The sequence below is a fragment of the Chinchilla lanigera genome, unplaced genomic scaffold (assembly GCF_000276665.1).
Source record: "Chinchilla lanigera isolate Chin_1 unplaced genomic scaffold, ChiLan1.0 scaffold00003, whole genome shotgun sequence".
In the NCBI taxonomy this organism is placed as follows: domain Eukaryota; kingdom Metazoa; phylum Chordata; class Mammalia; order Rodentia; family Chinchillidae; genus Chinchilla; species Chinchilla lanigera.
The window spans coordinates 50,548,020-50,570,664 of NW_004955404.1; the positions used below are offsets into that span (position 1 = coordinate 50,548,020).

The window sequence follows — 22,645 nt, forward strand, 5'->3', positions numbered from 1 at the left end:
GTACTATTTTCTAATTGTAAAATTTATGTGACTGTACATTTTTCAAAACTCATTGAATTTTAGATTAAAAATTGGCAAGTTTTACCATATGTAAATTACACTTCAACAAATCTTCTTAAAATATATATATAGATATATTTAAATATATTCCAAACAAGCACTAGCTGATAAATCTGGAGTTAAATTGTCCACTGTGTAACTGCATTGCAGAAAACTCAGCAGCCTAAATCCCTCGGTCATTCAACCTTCCCAGAGGGCAGATTTCCTGCAGGCAGCAGCCACTGCAGACTGATACTGAAACCAATGGGAGGGAGGTTCTGAAATGAGTTTTCAGGAAAAGGCTTCTGCGGCAGTTCCAATAAGAAGCTGATTGCAAGGGTTACCTAGTCTTCCTGTCTCCTTTCCCAGCTCTTCAGAGGCTATGCTGTGTACCTGGTAGAAACATTCATCTGGAAAATTGGCTTACATCAGATGAAATACATCACTGTTTTTAACCTATATCTCCCATGATGTATATGTCTTTATCTTCATATCTTGTTGCATTTTGATGAGCATACTTGTCTCTTCATGCACCCCAGAAAAGATAGGAGAAAAATCTTGCTAAAAATACTAAACATTGACACTTCCAACTGCCTCAAAAAGCTTGGCATGGATTTAAAATAATGTTTCAGTAGAAACACCACATCACCTGAGTCTATTTGTCCTTCGGGCTAGAAGGCACTTGTCCCCCTACATTCCCTTTGGGAAAAGTTTCTTGACACAGCCAATTAGTCCCTCTGCTTTCTATCGAAGACCTCCTGCTTGAGGGAGAGCTAGACTACTGATCCATGTTATTTAGTAGCTCAATTGGAAAGGAACCCAAGGCACACAAATATAATCTAGCATTGGAAATAATCAGATCAGTCATGCAAATTAATAAGTACTAAGGTCATATCCCAAAAGACGATAGGGCATTCCAGTATAATAAAAGCTGCCAGAAAGAATGGATTTGAAGGATAAATGAGAACTAAAAAGTCAGCCCAACCTTGGATTCCTTTTGAAAGTTATGGATTATGTTGTTAGGTATGTGATCTCTGGCCATAGGTGTTTGGGAGGTAGCCATTCTCTACAATTCACAGCAAGACGTAGACTACTCTGTTAAGATTTTGTTGGATCCTTATTGTAATTTAAAAAAATAAATAAATTAAAAGACAACTGTTTTTTTCCAAAGGACATTTTAATCATTTTTGTAAAAAAGAGGAGTACAGCATTGAAGTAGACAATCCTAAGATTAGGATTTAAACATCATATAAAATAGCTAAAACCAGAAAATAAAGCCATCCAAAAGTATAAGCCCACCTAAACCTGCAACATTTTTCAATTAATGCACTGATTTATCAGATACTCTACACAGATTTTTGACATCTCTTCCTAGAACAAATTAAATTTTCATTGTCTTATAAGTTCCAGACTTAAACAAAAACAAAAATTACATGAAATAATTGATCCAACTCTCACATATGCCCCAAGTATTTACTCTCTAACCATAAGTGCTACCATTTTATCTTTGTCATCTGATTTTATTATAACCCAGAACCATCTAAGTAAAAGTTCATGATGTCACAAAGGAAAATTAATTTTTATCCTATGCCTATCCCATAGAAAACTGGCTAATGTTTATTGCTGTCGTTGTTTACCAAAAAAATGCCAGCAGTAGAGAGAGGTTGGGAGCACTGATTGGTAAGTCTGATTCTTATGCTGTGCCTTTCAAATTAAATTACAAGTAAAGAGTTCTGCTGACTCTTAAACTGGTAGAAAAGAGGAGAAAAAAAATCAAGTGCCTCATCTGAAGATCCTTCCAAGATTGATAGGCAGTATACAATTTAATGCATAAGAGGTTCTTTCTTCAGAAAACTCAGAGCATTTTCCAGTACCAGTTTACTTAGCTGGTATTTACAAAGCATTATTCCAAGAGTGAGTGAGAAGACAAAGTTGAAGATTTAGTCACTTGAGCACCTTCAGATATTAATCTGCCTTATTAAGCCTCAGGTTCTTTTTAGGCATAGAAGAAGTATTGAGGCTATAATAAACAAGAACTGTTCATTGAGCAAATTTTCTTGTACAAAGAACCAACAGAATCTATACGAATTCCCTAATTTTTTTCATAGTTTTTTAAGCCTCCTTACTATAGGTTCTGTTGGACTCATTTTGCCCATTCACCTCTAACAATCTCATCCTGAAGAGTCTTATTCCCATTGGATAATGCATCCCAAGAAGCAGAAGACTCCCAAGAGAGCCCATCATCAGATCAGGACAACTATCCTAGGTATCCAGTGATGCAAGATTCTGTACCTAAATATCACCATTAAAGAGAAATACTTCTAGATACTCCTGCATATATCTAAATAAGAGAGAAGACCATTTACAACAAACATTTTATTTCTTTTTCACTCCAACACCTAGACACTTTACTTGGGTTGCTGCTGGAAGAAAAGATCATAATTGAGAAGGTAGCCATCATTATACACATAAAGTTTTTGGTCAAAGGGGTGGTAATTAATGCTCTGCACTCTTTCTTGCATCTTTGGCATTAAAATGGCCAGATTACCTTCCTTTCTTGTGTTTGTGTCATAGTAGTAAAAAATCTCTTCTGTTCTGGTATTTAAAGTACGGGTGGCATAAAGAACCCCACATACCATGAAGGTGCTAGAAACAGATGGCTTATACTGCTTGGTAACCCAAGTGTTTAGCACCTCAAGCGAGGTGTCATTGAGTAGACTTATCACTATGTTACCAGTGCTGGCTTCAGTTGCATAAATCACCCACAGTCCATGTTCATCCACAGCAAAGTCAATATCTTGCCAAGCCACATTAGCATATGAAAAACGGTTATTATAGGCAGCGTTAGGGAGCCATACATCCACAGCCACTGCATTGGTGGTCAGGTTAACCCTGGCAATCCTCCCAGTGTTGTACCAATTGACATACATGTTGTTCTTGTAAACTGTCGTACCACTACCTTGGCCAGAGCTAATCTGAGATTCTCGAATTTGTGTGTACAACAGCAAGTTATCCAATGTGCTGTAGAGTCTATAATATTGAAGTGCCCTTCCATTTGTTTCCAAAGGTGCTACCCAGTACAGTGTTTTGTTTGGATGTTCAGGAGAATAATCCCGACCCCAGGCACCATACTTATAGGAAAACCCTCTCCAGTTGAGCTGAACCACAGATGGCCTGCTGACATTCACCACACCTCCATGATTACAGCTTCCTATGTAGAAAAGAAAATTTAAAAAGACATTCTTAGAAAAAAATGAATGACAGGATACAAACAACTTGATATCCCCAAAGCAAAGCATCCATCAATACTCTTCTTGTCAAAGTTCAATGACAATGACAACTCAGGTGAAGAATAACACAAACCCCTCTTGGTTTTAATCTCGTTGTGAAGCCACTGTCAGACCTACCGAGAACCACCTTCTGCTTCCATAGACAGGCTCGCAGTCTGGGAAGGAGGAATAATAAAATGCCAAGAGCCATATTTAATGGTTTAGAGGGCCCAGAGAGCAAAATATTGGGGAAATTGATGACATTAATACATTTTCTTCTAACAGAAAGTATTTTTGCAAATATTACCTTACTCCATTTTTGATACACAGAAATTAAGAAAAATAAGATCACTCCAGAATCTTATTCTATTTTCATAAAGTGAAAAGGTGCTCTTTGCCATGGTCAGCCCCAGGAACAACTGTGATGAAGGAGAAAATGGTTCTTGATGAGTCTCCATGCCCTTCCTCCTCTGTCTTCCCTGAGTGCCCAAGTACATATCCATGCAAGGCACCAATCCTGCTCCAAGCTAATCTCAGAAGAGGAAATTTTACATATAGCATGTTATAGGTCCACAAAGATGGTCTTATAATGGTGGGATTCAGCCTTGAGAAGACAGGAAGTTATTTCAGGCCAGCAATACCTGTTCCATGCCAAGTGCATAGCCCATCATATAAATCACTGGGAGACCATTTTGCTGGAGTTAGGAGTTGAGTCCCGCTGTTCATAACCCATATGCTATGGTGCTATGGAACAACAGGCGTATATTCACCCTTCCTATTCTGACATGCTCATTGTCACAATGTGTACAACCAAGTGGGAACAGATGCACAGGCCCATTGAATCTACATTCCTTGTAACACTTGGGTAAATGACGAGGCTAGCCAACTGGCCTTCACATTGCAGTCCCTCTGAAAAGCTTGCCAACCCAAAGCATTTATGAGCTATAAAAAATGAAATAAAATTCCTCTAATATTTTTATAATAACTAAACAAAGAATTGAATCATATTTTTATAGGATCTTAACAAATACTATTTTCTTTTAAAAACTGAGGATATGGTTTATTGATAACAAAATCCAACTTCAAGTATACAAAAGGTCATTTTCCCTCATCCTGCTACCCAAAGCAGAGAAGGGGAGGGGAGGAAGGAACAGAATTTGAATGGCTGGATCAGACTTTCAGTGCTTGGGGAGAATCAGGGAGCTATGGAAGGCACATGAGTGAGCTGGAGTCAAAATCAAAGCTTCACAAAATTGCCTGAGATTAGCACTGTGGGGATAGAGGGAGCAAAACTCTTGTTTCTGAGTCTCTGCCTTTGGCCAATATGGAAAGATCCATTCTTCCCCTTGCTGCACGCTTCCCTCTGTTTCTTCCTCAATCAAGAAGTGCTCAGAGGTGAAACCATTACTGGAATTTTGTTTTTATTTTCCCAATCTGCTGGGACTGTTTGTTCTCAGAATTAAATACATGCTCCTTAAATGCTCTCATATATCCACAGTTGGTGGAAATCCAGCCAACCATACAACCGGTAGAAAAATGAAACCACTCTGTACCCAACCTCAAATAATTTTGCATATCATTAAACACAACACAGTCGCAGGTTTATTTTAATAATGCATGCGCCATTTCATAAATAAAAAAGCAACGGGTGTTCAGCCAAGAGACTGCTCTCCACTAAAGAAATAATAAATAAAATTATAAATTATTATTTCTCCTCCTAAAAGTGATCTCTCAGATGAATGCTTGTTTGCTTTGTTTATGAAATAATGTATGAATTATTAAAATAAAGTTAGTGGTGTGTTCAGTTTAATGAGAACAAAAACTGTTCCAGTTTCCATATGCTCAAACTGGGTTTTTTACTTAAAATAACTTTCTGAGAATTTAGTTATTCAACTGCATTTCACTGTGAGGAAATGAAAGAAAGTCACTTTTTTCCCCTTCAGGTTAGAAGATTTAAGAATTGTTTGCTTCATTGAGCCTTGACTTTCTAGAAAGAAAATACCACAAACCAACAGTAACAAAGTATTTCAGAAAAATTTATGATGTCTATAACTCATTCAAGCATTATTGTGGAGTTAAAGATAAACCATTCTGTCTCTGGATGTAGAAATTTGAAGGAACCAAAATTAACTTCCCAAAAATTATTATTACAACTACTACTATAATACCAATAATCCTATTTTTTGTACTAAGCCTAGTTTCCTCATCTTAAAAGAAAAATAATACTCTGAAGACTGTTGAACAGAAAAGAAAGTGTGGAGAGCAACTCAGTGAGTGGCAGCAGTCATCTATAACCACATCATGTCTCAGGTGAAGGTTTACATGACCCTTTCCTTTCCTCGGTAGTCACTTCTGGAGGTTTCCCTGTCCATCCCAGTAACCCCAGTACCCAGAACATGGCCAGTCACACAATGGCACCAAACTACATTTGCAGAATAAAAGAACAAAAGACCTAAACTCCAGTTTACCTTCATTTATAAAGCACTTCCCCCACACTGCTACACATCTGATTTTTCAAAGAGCCTACTATTTACTCCACAGGACAGAATGCGAGGAATCCTCCGTACAAGCACAGTTTTAGTTGGCAGTCTCTTCCCTGTACAGTTCACTAGGTCCTTCCCTGGTATTCTGAAAATATCCAAGGAAGCCACAGTAGTGGGACTTTAAACTGTCTCTTTTTGGCTTTTTAAACAATCACAGAGCTGGGCATGGAGGTCCATGCCTATAAGCCCAGCACTTGGGAGGCAGAAGCAGGAGGATCATTGCAAGTTCAGGGTCAGCCTGAGCCACACAGTGAGTTCAAGACCAGCCTTTTCTCCACATAAGGCCCTATTTCAAAAAATAAAACAAAAACAAAATTGTGGATAGTTTTCTTAAAAAACCAAAAATTCTACACCTACAGAGAACCTTAATCTTGGGTCAAGGTGCTAAAAATGCACTCTCTTACCCAGTCAACTAAACTTTGTTTGAACCAAAAGGAGAGAGAATATGATTGACTTGTAACAAATTAAGCAATTTAAGTGATCCTAATCATAAAAAAGTAAGACTAAGTTGACTCTGAATTACTGGCTATCTGCTGGGTAACAGTCTTCTCTAGCACTGGGATTCCCACAGGTCATCCTGTTTTTCAGACCCATTCAATCGCCAGCCATGTACTGAACACCTGCTGTGAACCAGCAGAACCAAGATCCCCAAGCAAGGTGGTGACTGATCACAGGGCATTCCCATTCCACGTTGCTGTGTTCAATCACTTAGATTTGGAAGAAAAAGAGAGCGTGAAGTTAGTTGTTTTAAGGGAAAAAGTTAATGAAGAGAAGGCCAATTATTTTAAATTGGAAAGTTCTATGAAACAAAGCAGAAAGGGATGTTGTTTGCAACAAAAAAACAAATAGAAAGTGCGCTTTAAAATCCCAAATACACGTACTGAATCTAAGTTCAAGCTGACCACAGAATTCACAGACTACAGCCGCAAGGGCGAAAATGCAGAATTACTTTATAGCTGAGACTTGCACACAGCCCTTTTTGTTCTGTGCAACTCTGCAGTGAAAAAAAAAAAAGCAGACAGGCCAGATTTTCAAGTCTCATAATAGTGAGTAACTTTAATTAAAGTCTCCGCAGGCTCACAACTTTGTGTGCCTGGGGATTTTCCAATTCTGCATTATCAACCAATCTAAACCAAAAGAGAGCAAGTGAAAGAAATTGATTTAAAAACAGGACAAAAGTCAGTGTAATATAAACATCATAAATATAATATGAACAAAGCTGGAGGAGGGCCAAGTGGCTTGGCAGGGACCCAGGTACAGCCGAAGTTGTGGGAAAGTGAGGGCAAATCTGGGTTCAATTTGCTTAAACAACACAGCAGGGCTGAGACGGTTCACAGAAGTCTAAGTGTGAGGGCTGAGGGGACAATTCTGAAAAAATTCTAACAAAAATAATCCAACAGTTTCACTTGTTTTCCTCTCTAGATGCCAAGCAGTTTAATTTGTCCCTCACAGCCATCCTTGGGTTACTAACATCCAACACACTTAGATGTCAGGGAGTCCGAAGTGAAGACCCTTGCATGTCAACTTCAGCTCTATTGCCAGCTACCTGTGTAGCCTTAGGAAAAGCAGCATCCTCACCACTCAAGTCCCCTCCTCTGAGACATGAACAGACTAATTTCAATGGCCCTAAGTGCCCCTTGCTCTAAATTGTCCTTATTCTAAGAGATTTATAGAAAACTATGCCAGAAAAACCCACTCCGTGAGGGGTACTTTCGGAGGGAGGGAGACACTTGTTTGCTGATGATCAGAGGTTGTCGTATCACTTGACCTCTGGGTCAGCGAGCCCTTGTGGGCCGAAAGAACCACCTCTCACTTCCAGCACATGTTGAGACCACTGATTCCAAACCATATTTAGCCTTGTTTTTTTTACAGAGCACAGACCAAGGTCTTCACGCTAAACAGCCTCTGATGTCAGACAAGGCCAGATTCCTAACTGTAGGCAGGAAAAGTATCCCCTGAACAAGATCAAGAGGCTTGATGAGTGTGACCATATCTAATGGATGTCTTAAATAAATCAGAGGCCCTGACAAGGGACAAGAAATGCAGTCCTGAAGGAAACAAGCTGCAAGGACTGGAATGAATAAGAATAATAAAGGCTGTAGGATTTGATACCAAGAGACAGTCGCACTGCAGCTGAGATGCTTGCAGCCTGCAGAGAGAAGTTGCCTGTGATGTGGGGTCTCCAAAGGGTAGGGCTGAGTGCTGCAGGCAAGAGGCCTCCTTTAGTCCACCTGGGGGATGTGCTTCAGTGCACACGGACCTAGCCCTGCTTCTGCTCACAGTGAGGCTTTTGCTGTAATTATCATCATTACTAATATCATCCATTGCCAGGGTATAGGCACTGATTAAGAGCCCTGAGCTCCCCAAGTGCTGCTTTATTAATCCCCATAGCAACGCTACAACGTAGGTACTGTCAATCTCCCACTGTAAAAGTGAAGAAATTAAGGGTTTTGTCTTATAGCCCCATAGCAAGGAAGCTCAGGTCTTCAGGGTTGCAAACCTATGCTCGTGAAGCCTCCACTTGGCTGCCTGCTTCCATGGGTGTTTTTACAGAACTCTCTGTTCCAACATATGTTTAACCCCAGGAGAACTGGTAAAAGAGTGAGATGCCACACTGCCCTCCAGAAACTTACAGCCCTGCAGATGGCAAGACGCACCCAGAAAGACCACCACACGTGGGGCCATCCTTCTCGTCCTCACTGAATCCCACAACACAGCAGGTAGCAGGAGCTCGACATGCATTTAAGGGCAGAACACTGGGAAAGGTAAAGAGAAGCAAGAAGAGAGGAAGGGAGGGAGGAACAGCAGCAGAGTCCAGGCACAAACCCAGCTCATCAGATAACGAGCCAGTCAGCCCTTACAATCCTTCAGAAAGCAGGTGCCACACAGATTTTTAGGCCTTCCCCAGGGCCCCTGGTAGCTCCTCTGTCACCATAGAGATGGCTTTCCCCTTAGTGAATACAAAGGGAATGTGTGTAACTTGTGGGTTTGTTTTAAATCGGCTGTTTGTGTTCTTTCTTTGTGAACCCCGCAATATAAAACTCTTTGGAGGAGGGAAAAATGTCCTCTGAGAAAGATCAAGAGGTCTCAGAAAGAAGAGGGGATTTAAAGTATGGAAGAGGAAACTCAATAAAAATGCTATCCTACCTCCACCACAACAACCCCAAATCCCTTGCCCAGCCTGCTCATGGTTCACGAAGACACGGTGTGCTTACCTGGGGCAGGAGGAGGAGGGACAAGAGGAGTGTGTTCACTTTTAGAGGTCTCACATTCCTTCAGCTTTTTCTTCAGCGCCAAAATTTCTCGACGAATGACAAGGACATTGTTTTTGTCTAACGTCTCCAACTTCTCTATCAGGAGAGTCATATTCCTTATCTAAGGAAATAAAAATTCAGACTGACTTTATATTATTGTGCAATTTCTTTCATAAACATTCCAGGGCTGAATTTGTCATTTAGTGAAACATTGCTACAGAATACACCAGAGATTCTTCTGAATGGTTTCATTTGGAAGAATATATTTTATGGTTTAGTGTGAACGCCTGTCAGATCTCAGGCAGATGTGTATAACAAGAAGAAAATGGCAAAGACTTTAACAGCCCTAATAATAGAGCACAGACTCATTCTAGGCATTCACAAATGTCCATTAAAGTTCATTTCTAATAACCTTCCCCTATAAACTCATGTTTACTCATGCTGTATTATAATTAAGTTTCTAATGAATGGTGAGGGCTAGAGAAAACTTAAATTCTAAAATATGTAACTCGAATTCTCAATTATATCTCTTGTCATGACTATGCAAGTAAATTCTCATTGATATAAATTACCCAACCATAACATCAATGTGATGGTCTTTATCCACAGATCTTAAAAGCCATCACTAAAACATACTCACAAGAAATTTCTTAAATGAGGTTGCCAGTATGTGGAGAAGAATTCCAAGAGGGATCAAGATTAGATATCCATTCAAAAAGATAAATAGTTCTGACATGTTCACATTTAGGTATATTGTGGATTTCTAGACCCATTAGGATAAATCCAAAGCAGAGAAAACACCTGATTAGCATGGCCGTGGACAGCTGGCCAGATTCATGTCACCTTCTTTCTGAAGAACTTGGAAGACTGGTTATGGGGCAGGGTTCTGGGCAGTAAACAACATCTGCTCCTCAGTCAAGGTGTTCCCAACGTGCTTAACTTACTATACAAAAACAGACATCCACTCCAGCTGAACATGGAGTGCCACGTGTCATGAAAGAGTGACAGAATTAGAGCTGGTGAAAGAGAGATTCCTATCCAAGTCTAGCGTTTGCCCATAGTGACTGAAAAGCATTTAGTATTGATATGCTGTTAAATGAGAATTCACTCCTTACCTCCACTTCCAGCTGGTCAACAATTTCTGTGCTTCCAACAAAATTTTCCTTCAGCCGTATGATCAGTTTTTCCATCTCCTTCACTTCTATCCTGATCAGTTCAAAGTCCAGTTCAGTGTAAGAAATGCTGTCCTTCTCCATGATCTCTACTCGGACAGTTAAGTTTAAGAGTCTCTTTTCATAGACACTGATTAACTGGACATATTCCTTCACCTGGAGGGGAAGCAAAACCCCCAGTCACTTCCTCAAGTAGTATGAAGAGCCTTCCTTCACTATCAAACTCGTGGATACTGTGTGATTCCTGTCAATCATGAATCACTGTTTTGTGTTGGTAAAGAAATGAACCAAAAATACTTAGCCAGGTTTTTAAAATCTATCTGTGGTTAATCTTGACTTGATTGGATTGACAAACACCTAGGAAATTAGTAAACCACACCTGTGAGTGTTAGTATGAGGGCATTTCCAGAGATGCTTGGCATGTGGGACAGAAAACTAAGGAGGAGACGCACCCTGAAAGTGGGCAGTGCCACCCAGTAGGGAAGGGGCCTGGATAGAACAAAAGCAGAAGGAGGAAGGTCGCTAGCACAGGCCCTTGCTAACTGGTCTTTCTCTGCTTCCAGGCTGACTTGAAACTAGCAGCATGTCTTCTCCACACTGTACCACCATAACGCTTCTGCCCCACCAAAGGCCTAAAAGTAGTAGAGCCAGCTGCCCATGGACTGCAATGTCTGACAACATGAGCCTAAGTAAACCTTTTCTCTTTTTTAAGTGTTTGGTCATAGTAGTTGAAAAGCTGACTACCTCACCATCTAAATGCAAACTAAAAGAACATGTTACTTTAATGGGGGGGTTGACAGGATTGCACTTACCCAAACTAAAAAATATTTTGCTTCAGGATCATTATATCATCTATGTCTAGACCTACATCTACGTCTATTTGTTTTAATGTTTGAAGATAGTAGCTCCCCAAACTAAACTGGTTTGACTCAGAGTCTATTTCCATCCCTCCTGTCTTCAACACATTTGTTGTACGTCGGGATATTTCAACCTCCGCACTACTGACATTTTAGGTAATTTCTTACAGGATGCTATTCTTTGTACTATACGATATTCAGCGGCTTCATATGCCAGTAGCATCCTCCCACCCACCAAATGTGACAACCATAAATCTCTCGGGACGTTGTTGAATGTTCTCTGGGGACCGAATCACTACCAACAACCTCTCTTTGTTTAGAACCATTGCTTTAAATCTAAGGATTTTGCTGAAAAATGAGAAACTGTTAAGTAGAATTCCACTTTTGATGATCCTGTGCAGCAAGTTTTGAGCCTCTCTGCCTTTTACAAAATGGCAAAAAGACCCAACTTCCTACACAATGTGTGAGTGTATGTGCAACTGTAAAGTGCACATTTCATTAAGCACGCTCACATTTATTCCAAGAACTGATTATTGCAATCAGACCTTTAAATTACACATTTGTTGCATATATTTGAATGTCTGATCATTAAGTTAAAATACTTCCAAAAATTCCCTTGGTGGTTTGGTATATAATTGGAATCTCCGAATGGATATTTCAATAAACAGTTGGTGGTACTTTCCGTGTCTGATCTCTAGAAGAAATGTCATGGCTTTTTAAAGAAACCGCTCATTAAAAGTTGCTGGTTTTACTTTCTTTTTAAAAGCCTGATTATAAATGATGCTTCTCTCCAAACTGCTCTAATGTCAAGTAGCTGATCCACAGCTCCTGGGTGAGTGCAGAGCCACATGCTGACCTCTAATCCTCCTAATACCAAAGGCAGCCTAAGTTCTGTCAGCCCTCCGCTTAACCCCACTGTGCAAATTAGAGTAGACTCCCAGGCCACAGACCTAAAGGGCTAGGGCTTCAGGAAAAGGGGATTTTAATGAAAGTTGGAAATACAGCCCTTGGCATTGCTGGTGTATCTCCTCAGGCAAATGATGCTCACTGCCATCAGATGTGCCATCACTGGGATGTTGTTAGGACTGGTGACATTTTGGTATGTGGGGGGAGGGGAACATGTAACTGAACAAGTTGCCCTCAAAAATATACACACAGATATGAGGTAGCCAGGTTTAAATTTCTACAAAAATGGGCCTAAAACATTGCCTATGATTTAATAATAATAACAATAATAATAATAATAATAAGCAGAGTGCCAGTCCATTGCAGAAATGGAAGATTGATAAATGAATGCACTTGCTGGCATTTGGCCTTAGCAGCCCTTAGAACAAATGAAACACCCTCAGCTTTTCTGAAACATTTTGGTGGCACATTGCAGCTGTTGTTCTACAAAACTGAGTGGTTCAGCTGTCGAGTCTGCCGAGTAAAATGTGGTTCTCCCCGATTTTCACAGAAAACCAGGACATGGCCTGGAGTCTGAGACCCGTGAGAAGGTGCGTAGCCTGCCCCAGTTCAGCTACAAAAGGAAAGGTCTCGCAATCTGCTTGGGGTAAAAAAAAAAATTTGAGCTTCTTTCAGCTGACATTCAGCAGAAAGCTCAGTGATGTTCAGGAAAACTGGAATTATCCACCAAATTACAGAAGGCAAGAAAGAATTTGAAGATGGGCCAGAAAAACTTCCCAGTGTGAACTTTACTCACTGAGGTAGATTATTAATATCAATCTTCCACACATATGGCTGTTACGTTGGACAACACGGGTAGTAGTGAAAACTGTAGCTCTTCCTGGGAGGTACCGGCCCCCCAGAGGCAGCTAAATTTGCCCAGGGATATGTTTAGCCCCACATTCCTGGCATTTGTTGTACTTAGTTTCTCCATTTTAAAGAAAATACTTAGATTTAGAGCAGTGGATCTGCACAGGGTGGTGGGGGTGGGGGTGTGGTAGTAGGGATTTGTCTTCAGGGAGCATTCAGCAGTTTCTGGTGACGTACTGGCTGTCACAACTGGGAGATGGGTGGGTGCCACTGACATCTAGAGGCCAGGGATGCCACAAAATGTTCTAGCAAGAATATGGATCTCACCTTGAGTGGACACATAGTTGGATCAACATCTTACCTCCTGACTGCATATTTGAGCACTGCAAGGGCAGCAGTGTGCTCGCACTACCAGCCTGACACTCAGAGCCGCCATTTTATTTCATCTGCTATGCATTTATTCAGTCATGAAGAATCAAGGTTTATTTAAAGACTGATTTTGAAGTGGTTGCTTTTTTTCTTTTTAGACAAAATAAATGTGGTCTTGCCATAAATAAGGATATAGTAATATTTAATTAAGCTATTAAACTGAAGCATTAGTCTGGTTTATATTTCTGTCAGTTGCTCCAAACATGAGATTATATCTATGGCCAGATTATTCAAAAGAAGGAAACATAATTTTCAACATATTGTTATTTTCAATATTACCTTGAAAATTAATGCAGTTCAGTTAATTGAACCTGAAGTAACCTTGAAACATAGAGAACTTCAGTACTAGACTCACCTGAGCTCAAATCTCACTCAGTTCTTTTTTTAAATTACTTGTGTTGGTACATTTTAGATATGCATAATGATAACATTCACCACAGGGAATTTGTACCTGTACGTGATATAGCTTGATTCTTCTTTTTTTCCCCATTCTTTCCCTCTCCTTTCATCCCCTCTTCCCTTCCTCATTTAAGAAAGCTTGTTTTCTATTTTTTCTTTTCCCTTCCTTCCCTTCCCCTCCTGAGTTCATTTCTTAGTGGAGAAATCACTTAATTTGCCTAAGCTTTAGTTTTCTCCCCAAACTGTTAATAATAATATCAAGTTTAAAAATTATTATAAAGAGACAAAGTATATTAAGTGCCTAGCTAATGGAGGTCCTGTAAATTATAGAAATTAATAGAGAAGCAGTGATTTCGGTGTTTTCTACTGTGACCTTTTTATTTATTTCACTGCACAAAACATTGCACAATCAATGTTGTTTGTTTATGAGTTGCCTGAATCTCTCCCAGGCTGCCTCAGCCTTCTCATGCATGAGGATCTATTAGCAAATGTGTCATATTAAATAACTTACCCCAAACACCATAAGCCTCCAGACAAAAAAAAATCCTGAGCTGCCCTTTATCATGTCCCCTTCCTAGCACAGCCACAAAGAGAGACTTGTCATAAACAACAGAAAAGGCTTTCAGCATCTTATGCGGAGGCAGCTCCCTGTCTTCTCTGTGTGCTGACAGATAATGAATCAATGTAAGGCAGTCAGAATCCTTTTCTATTGACCTGCCCAAAATGGGCATTCCCCCAGGCCCCTCGATAAATGGTGATTTCCAAGGCAATCTGGGGACAGGTACAATAATTCACCTGCCTCAACTAAAGAGATAACTTTGAGTTTGAAGGCATTAGCAACCTATTGCATCTCTTCTTGGTTCTGTACTGGAGGATGATAACAGCCTAGTCAGGAGGAAAGAAAGCAGGAATGATTCCTGATACTCAGATTCTTGATCTGGCTCAAACAGCCAAGAGAAAAACGACCTTGGGAAAGCCCCTTTACCTTTGCAAAACCTAGGGGAAGATACCTGGCGTCTCTGGCTTAGCTTGCTTGAGAAGGAAAAAAGAACTGGAAACACTTGGAAAACACAAATTATTATCATTGTTATTATAACTTGCGGCACCAAATCAATTATGTAAATCCCAGCTGACAGGTAAATTCTTTTAGGTCTCAATCACAATTTTTTTTTTTTTTTGGATCAGCTGCTAGAACTCAGAACTACAACTTTTCCCACAGACTCTGCCTTCTTCTCTACCAATTATTAGCAAAGCCAATGCCACCTACCCTCTTCCCACCAGATTGGAATTAAATATCCCGTATTCACAAACCTGGCAAGCTGAGTACCCTCCCTGGAGTAGCATGAGGTTTCAAATTGCCCTTCACAGGCCTAGCAGCAAAGACTACATGCAAATCAGTGGCTTCCACTATTTCAAAGCAAATGACTATAACTGAAAAGATCTTTACCTAGGATTTTCCTCCACTTGTTATGTTTTTATGCATAACTTCTTATCTGTACTTGATTATGCTGGAATAAGGCTATGAATATTAATGATTGGAATTTATAATTTAGTGCTGTGCCTTTTCTGCTGATTAATTCAAGGACATTTTATTTCTTAAGAAGCGAGGTTCCTTGAGTAGTCAAATACATTTTCCTGGACACACATTTAAACTTACAATATTTATCTACCAATTCAGGTTGAAAGTAGGTATCAGCCTCACTAAAACTTTTGTTTTAAAAGATAACTATGTTGGATGTTGAGATGTTAACATTAAGTTTCTCAGGAAAATTAACTTTGAATCTTGCAGTAAAGCCAGAGCTCCTTGTAAATTAATGAAATTGTGTTAAATAATGCATAATGTGATTAGGCCCTGGCTTGGACTTCACCTGTATGGCTTTCTAATTGATTTGTAACTTGACTAAAAAACTGAAAGGGGTCAAAAGTAGAATACTAAGTCACTTTGCTATTGCCAGCTCAGAAAAAGACAAACTCTTTAGGATAACTTCTGTCAGCTGGAAAAAAGTGGTAAGCAGAGGGTTCAAGTTAGGGTTTTTTAACCAAGGCTGAGAGGTCTATTAGTCTTGATTCAAATTCCCAAAGAAAACCTTCAGGGGCTGGGGATTTAGCTCAGCGGCAAAAGCGCCTGCCTGGCAAGCGCAAGGTCATGAGTTCGGTTCCCGGTACCAGAGAAAAACCAAAAAATAAAAATAAAAAATTAAAAAAAAGAAAACCTTCAATGTCGGTCTAATGATGGACACACTTAATTAAATACTCTTTCTGAAAGAACAGAAATACCACAAAAAGGAGGAGAAAAAGAAGGAAGAAAATATATATATATATATATATACACATATATAAAATGGGAGGGAAGAAGAGAGAAGATATTGGGGCAAAAGAAGGGGATGAAGAGAAAAAAACGGAGGAGAAGGGATCATATAAAACTAAGACAACTAAAAGGAGTCAAAAAAGAAAAGACAAGAGGAAGAGGAAAAGAAAGACTTGAGAAATAAAGGTAAAGAAAGATTAGCAGGGACACAAGAGCACAGACTGAGGCAAAGGGAATAAGAAACAAAAGGACACAGGAATGGATCAGAAATAGAAGAGGTGAGATAAGGAAGACAGAACTGAAGAGGAGGGGAGAGGGAAAAGAAAAGAAAGCAAACCCTGGAGAAACGATCTCGAAGAAAGCAAAGGAAAGAAGAAATAACAAAACCAAATAAGAATAGTAGGCTTGGGGGCTGCAAGGGGAACTCGCATCCTCTTTCTGACTTGTGAGGGCCCAAGTCTGGAATGAGTGTACCCCTGGTATAAATAAACTCAATCCAGCCTTCCTTGCTGAGCTCCCATTTTTCCCTGCCGTGAGGAACCCAGATGTATGCTGTAGAATACACACTACAACCACCACGGCTCACAACATGCCATCTTTGATACAGTAGAGCGCACGATGTTTATTATGTCCTGAATAAGGACGTGCTTTGCTTACTGGTGTGTTGCTATCGGAACATTTTTTGAAAACACTTACCTTAGAGAGCTCTGTCTCGAACTTCTGGGAAAGGACATGAGCTGTGAATTCCAAGCGTTCCACTCTGACCACGGGGAAGGTAGTGTCTGGCAGGGAGACGGAGCACTGGCAGATTCCACGGTCATTCACGGAGCCGGTGAAATTGGAAAATGGCTGTAAGTAGTAAGGTGAGCATCAGCAATAAGCTGGAACCTGAGCCCTTTTGGCAAGAGGAGTGACAGGAATTGGCTTGTCAAAGGAGCGCTTGGAGGTAAGCAAGTGGAGCCCACAACATAAGTGAATAGGAACAAGCTAAAACTGCTGTGTTTTCAGGAGGTGGTAACTATACAGAGTTCAACAGCCTCTCCACCTACTGGATTAAGCTGCTAGTCAGCAGCTATTACCAAGAGGAACATCTCCACTCTTGAGAAGACTTAAAGGAAACCCTTACTGTCTCTATGCAAAGAAAGGGAACTAGAGAAAGGATGAGAGCTCTAAACTGGCATATCAATTCTACTGTTACTCTTAGTGATGCTCCCTTAAGCCTCAGTTTGTGCCTCTGTAGAACAAAGATGCCCAGGATTAACCAAGTAATGTTAGCCACGTCCCAGCACATAGTAGGTGATCAGTTCCTGTCACTTCCTCTTTCCTTCTATTATTTATTTTCTTTCCTTCACTTTTACCCCAACCTCAAACAGGTCCTCCCAGAATGAGAAAACCATCTAGAATGTGGGCTACTGTGAAAATAAATAATGCAAATTCATACCCTCTCCTTGGATGGGAAACTATATAATTAACATTCTTCAAAATGGAAATAATGCAGTCATTTACTAAAAACCAAGCAGTGTATGAGTTTGGAGGTTTTGTACAGTTTTTTTAAGTAAAAGTTCTCCAGCTTATCACTTGCAGAAAAGTCATTTTAAAATATTTGATGTTTCTTTAAGATATTCAGGCTCACACTTCAGTGCTGCTGCATATTTTAAAATGACAGGTTTGAAAGATCCTGTTTTTCTTTTGTCCCCTTTGAACTACCCCAAGGGAATCCTGGCACAATTAACATTTTTTTATTACTACTGTTGCCTTAAAGAGCAAAATCTTGGCAGCTGAACGGCTGTCCCTTTTAATGATCTCATCGGAAGACCATCCCACAGCTCACCTGTGGAGCAGCAACCTGAGGGGCTCTATGAAGCTAGGAAGGAGAGAAAAGCGGCCTACCCAGCTGAGGAGACTAGGGCCACGCCTCTCAAAGTTCAAGCCCTCTGGCTGTGGCTGAGGGTTCAGGTTCTGTGTCTACCAGTCTTAAGACTCAAAAACAAGGGGCTGGGGATTTAGCTCAGTGGCAAAGCGCCTGCCTGGCAAGCGCAAGGTCGTGAGTTCAGTTCCTGGTACCAGAGAAAAACAAAAAAAAAGACTCAAAAACAAGCTGGCCCTAGATGCTTCTGTAATGGAGACCTCCTACCCTTCAGTGACCTCTGGGCAATCAAGGCTTTTGAAATTAAGTTTTTGTTTATTTGTTTGTTTTTGTTCTTAGTTTAGCCTAAACTTCTTTAGGATGAGCAGAAAGAAAGTAAAATATGTGTACCGAAAACCCTCCATTAGGTAACTTCTTAACATTGGTCTTAATTTTCTTTTCCAATCACAGCCCCACACATGTAGGGACAAGACAGCAAGGAGGAGGAACAGACAGGTTTGTGGTGAACATAGGGTGGAAGTGGGTTAGGTGGATAGGGCAAAGGTCTTTGCCAGAGATGAATAAGGACTGGACAACATACACCAGCAGCCTGCCAGAGAGGCTGGCTTTTCTTGGGCCCACCTCTATTATTCCCTCTAAAGATAGAAAGACTCTGGGTGAAGCATGCCAAGTCTTTTACAGGAAGGGCTCTCATATCACAAGCTTTTGAAGAAATAGCTTATTATAATAACTGTCTAGCAAAAAAAAGAAGAAGAAGAAATCTTGCACTGCAATTGACAAGGAGAGGTTAATTAGCTGCACAAGACAGGGTTGGACCATTCTTAGAGTTCTCTGCAAAGCTCTGTCAAATCAAGAAACAGTGGATATCATCAAGCAGTCTCTAGGCAATCAAGAAGGAACCACTACTTAACAACTTTACATCCTGAAGTTCACCTGAAAGACAGGCAAATAATTATGAGCCCTGCTGACAGCCATTCCATGAATTTCTACTGAACGTCTCTGCCCCAGTGTTGTGGACTCCCTGCCTCTATCCCGCTTATCATCAGCCCAGTGTGCTCAGCTGACATCACAATGGCCCATAAGTTTGATCAGTGTCTCCCATTAGAGATATTTCTGCTCCTTGAATTCAAAGACAATGAAGCTAATGGTGATGAGCCTGTCTCTGTGGTGAATGCTTAAGCTCCACTTGAGTGTAACATGGGGAATGGGAGACAAAGACAAGTGCTTGTCTCCTTGGCCTTTGAAAGAATATATGATCCTCCTTGTGGAAGGCAAATAGGACCCTGTATGTTCCACAAAGCAGTGTATACAGCTGGGTACATACTCAGCTTTTGATCAATTAGTATTTACCAAAGTCTATAATGTACCAGACTCTGGCATTAGAAGACGATTAAGACCAATTCCTGCCCAGGAATTAAGCCTGTTGTCACTATGAAAGCCTTTGAGGATGGCATATCTTTTTTTTTTCCTTTATTTTTAACCGGTTCCAGCCTGACGACAAAATCACAGGAGTCTGTGGTTTGTACAGTTTCAATGACTGCATGGAGCAGAGCACTGAACCTTTCCCGGTCCATGAGCTGTAGGCTGGAAGGGCCGCTTCATTGAAGGCAGAGTGCTCTGAGCGCCACAGCCAAAGGCACAACTCACACTTGTGATTTAAGGCTGCAATTGGTTCTCATTAGCAGCCAAGTGTAAGTGCCCACAAAGATGTAAGGCATAAGATAATGGTACTCAACATTTTCAAAGTACAGAAAATGATACGTTTGGAACTTGCTCAATGACAGTTTCAAAAGGGCTTTCCTCCACTTTCCAAAGACCTCATCAAGCTGACAGCCAGACTCAGATTAGTTTTATAGTGGGATTGACACCTAGTCCACTATAAAAAAAAAAAAAGAGGTTGGAGTTGTGATACTGACTCACCAGAGGGAGATAAGTAAACTACAAGGAAATCTCTAAGTACAATTTAATTACCATTCCTTATCTCCTTTTAAATATTTGTCTCCTTGTCAGACAAGAGGCATTTGGAATTTCTCTGTTTCTTAACCTATACTTTATTTTCTATTATTTTAGTTGATAATTTCACCCACGCTTAGCTAGTGATAAAGATCCATAACAAATTTTTATTGTTAACTTCACTATAAAAAATGTTAAGTTCTAATTATCCCCAGAAGTTGTTCAGTATTATGCAACAAAATTATTCACCTGACATCTGACCTCAAAGAGTCCTTGTACATATTTATGATTCACAAAACTTTCTCCTCTTTGATCTACATCTCTCTCCGCCCTGGAAATATAAGTAGGAAACTACATATAAAGAGATGGCGTTTACTATGCACAACCTGGAAATGAGTTAAAACCTGGGTGAAATAACTAAATTAGCATGAGCAGACCTATATGCTGAATTATAGAAGTTGCCAACATTGTGGCTTCAACAAATGACTTCACCTCACTAAGCATTAGTTTTTACATCTCTAATGTGAAACCATTCATACATAATGCAGTACTATACATACATAAAGAACGAAATTTTGTCATTTACAGGAAAATAGATTTGGAGATCATTATACTGAATGAAATAAGCCACTCAGAAGGGCAAATATGGTAGATTCTCCCTAACATGTAAATCTAAAATAAGGTGAGAGGAAAGTAGACAGGAAGCTATTATTTGATAAGAAAAAGGGAATAACAGAGGGAGTGAGTAAGACCAGGTAACAGGGGAATGGATATGATCAAAATACATTATATGCATTGAAATCCCTCTAAGAAATGTGCAAGGGGGGAGAGGAGAAACGGTTGATGAGAGGGGGTGAAATGTTCATAGTATGTTATGTATTTGTGCAACTTTGCCAGAATGAAACCCATTAACCTGTAAAACCAAGAACAAAAGTGGAAAAAAAGAATAAAGAAACAAAACTGAAAAAAGAACAGCAATCAATAAAACAGAACTGTTAATTTACTTACCTCTTAAACAATATATATTATGAACCTAAGCTAGTCCCCACATTAGGCACACAGTAAATACAATCACTGTGGTTTCTGGCTAGGTCCTATATAAGTGGTTTTTTAATCACCACATTCTCATTGTCTTCATATTGCTGATAGTATCAGTGAAAATAAGCAATAAAAAAGCCGCTTCTTCCCCTTCTTGCATTTGCCCTTCCATTCAGACATGCACATGTGAAGACATAGCTGCCTGATTTGCAAGAAGAGCCTAGAAATGCAGAGGGAAGAGCTTCAGTGGAGTGAGGATCCTCTTCCCCAAGTTACACAGCAGCAAGTCTAACCCAGGATGGGTAACTGTTTCCTACCCTCCCATTTCTCACCCCCACTATGCATATTCCCATTTCTTTAAAGAAGACCCAAAGAAGACTCATTGGCCAAGAAACTGGGCTCACTATAGATCCCATGTAGGGACACCAACTAGACCAGTCCTTCTTAAGGCATGATTTTTGTTGGTTTGGCTTATTGCTAAGGTTGTCTGGCCATAGAAATGGCCCTAAGGATTTCCTATAAGGAAGACTGAAAAGAGTTAACATTCTGTCAGGAAATGTCCACATGTAATGGCACTTTCCAATAACTCTTCTGCCTTATTTCTGTTACCCATCTTCCTCACAAACTAGAAGCAGAAAAACTGCCAGGATTCCCACTACAAGACTGAGGCTTTCACTCCCGGCAGGTCTGTTGTTCACATGGGAGAAGTGGGCATGGATCTAGGCAACAAATCAACTGGACAAACTTTTCTGGAGCTTTTCCTTGTAGCATCATTTCTCTAACAGTCCTCACCCCATACTGCATGTTTCAATCACCTGGGGAAAGCTTTTTAAATATATATAATTTTTAAATATCTGATCTATGGGTAGGACCAAGGCATAGGACTTTTAGAATCTACCTGACCACTGATCCTAATGTGCAACCCATTTTGAGACTTTCAGGCATAGATTCTTTCTTCAAAGCTCCTATCTAGAGAACTGGGACATTGTCTCTCTTGCTAACAATTTAATTATTTCACATAGGTTTTAATTCATTTCCAGGGCACCTGCAATGAACAGAGAGCACTGTAAATCTTTTAGAATGCCCAGCTCCAGCCATCCTTGAAATTGTATTCAAGTCCCCAAAAGGCAAGAGAAAGGGAATGAACATAGCTCACTGGGTTTCTTGGGGCTCCTCACCTGGGACACAGCATCACCTCCTGCCCAAGATGTGGCCACTGAAGGTTCTGTCCATGGAAGTGGGGTCAGATTTTTAGGTTGAGCTGAAGTTGGAACCCAGGAAGAGCCAGAGAACTGGACTCCCATGGTCTCAGAACCAGGACCAAGGAGGGACAGAAGAGCGAATGTGAAGCCAAGTCCTTGGCTCATCTTGTCCTCTTAGCTGGACCCACTTGCTTCTGCACAGAGCCCAGGGGCTTCTTATAGTGCTCAGTGGGGATTTCCCAATGCCAGTTTGTGGGGAAAGAGGAAGGAGCCAGAGAACACATGACCCAACCCAGGAGGTCAGGACACCCAGCTACCTGAGTCACATCCACACCTGTTACCGAGCCCTACTCTGCCACCTGCCCTTAGATCAAAATTATCCCCTGCCAAATATTTACTCAAATGTGCTTTATCAAGCCCCAAATCTGTTTTCCAAGTTGTTACTTTCTTAAAAGAGATGGTACTGATATATTCCTTGCGGTTGAGATAGCGTTTAGTTTCCAAGAAGGAAAAGAATCTTTTGATCCTTTGCCTAGAAGCACTTCTAAGTATCCTCTCAT

The 22,645-nt window shown here is 40.3% G+C and overlaps 1 protein-coding gene across 1 annotated transcript; it reads right to left on the reverse strand.

Annotated features, from left to right (window-relative positions):
- Window positions 1–1,198: 1,198 nt before the first annotated feature.
- Window positions 1,199–22,283, reverse strand: Olfm4 (olfactomedin 4). The gene is made up of 5 exons (XM_005374212.2): window positions 22,062–22,283; window positions 16,722–16,874; window positions 10,221–10,433; window positions 9,067–9,226; window positions 1,199–3,250 (listed from the first exon to the last, which is right to left on the reverse strand). Exons 1-5 carry the CDS (start codon window positions 22,248–22,250, stop codon window positions 2,448–2,450), a joined length of 1,518 nt encoding a protein of 505 aa, XP_005374269.1. The 5' UTR covers window positions 22,251–22,283; the 3' UTR covers window positions 1,199–2,447.
- Between the last annotated feature and the right edge of the window lie 362 nt (window positions 22,284–22,645).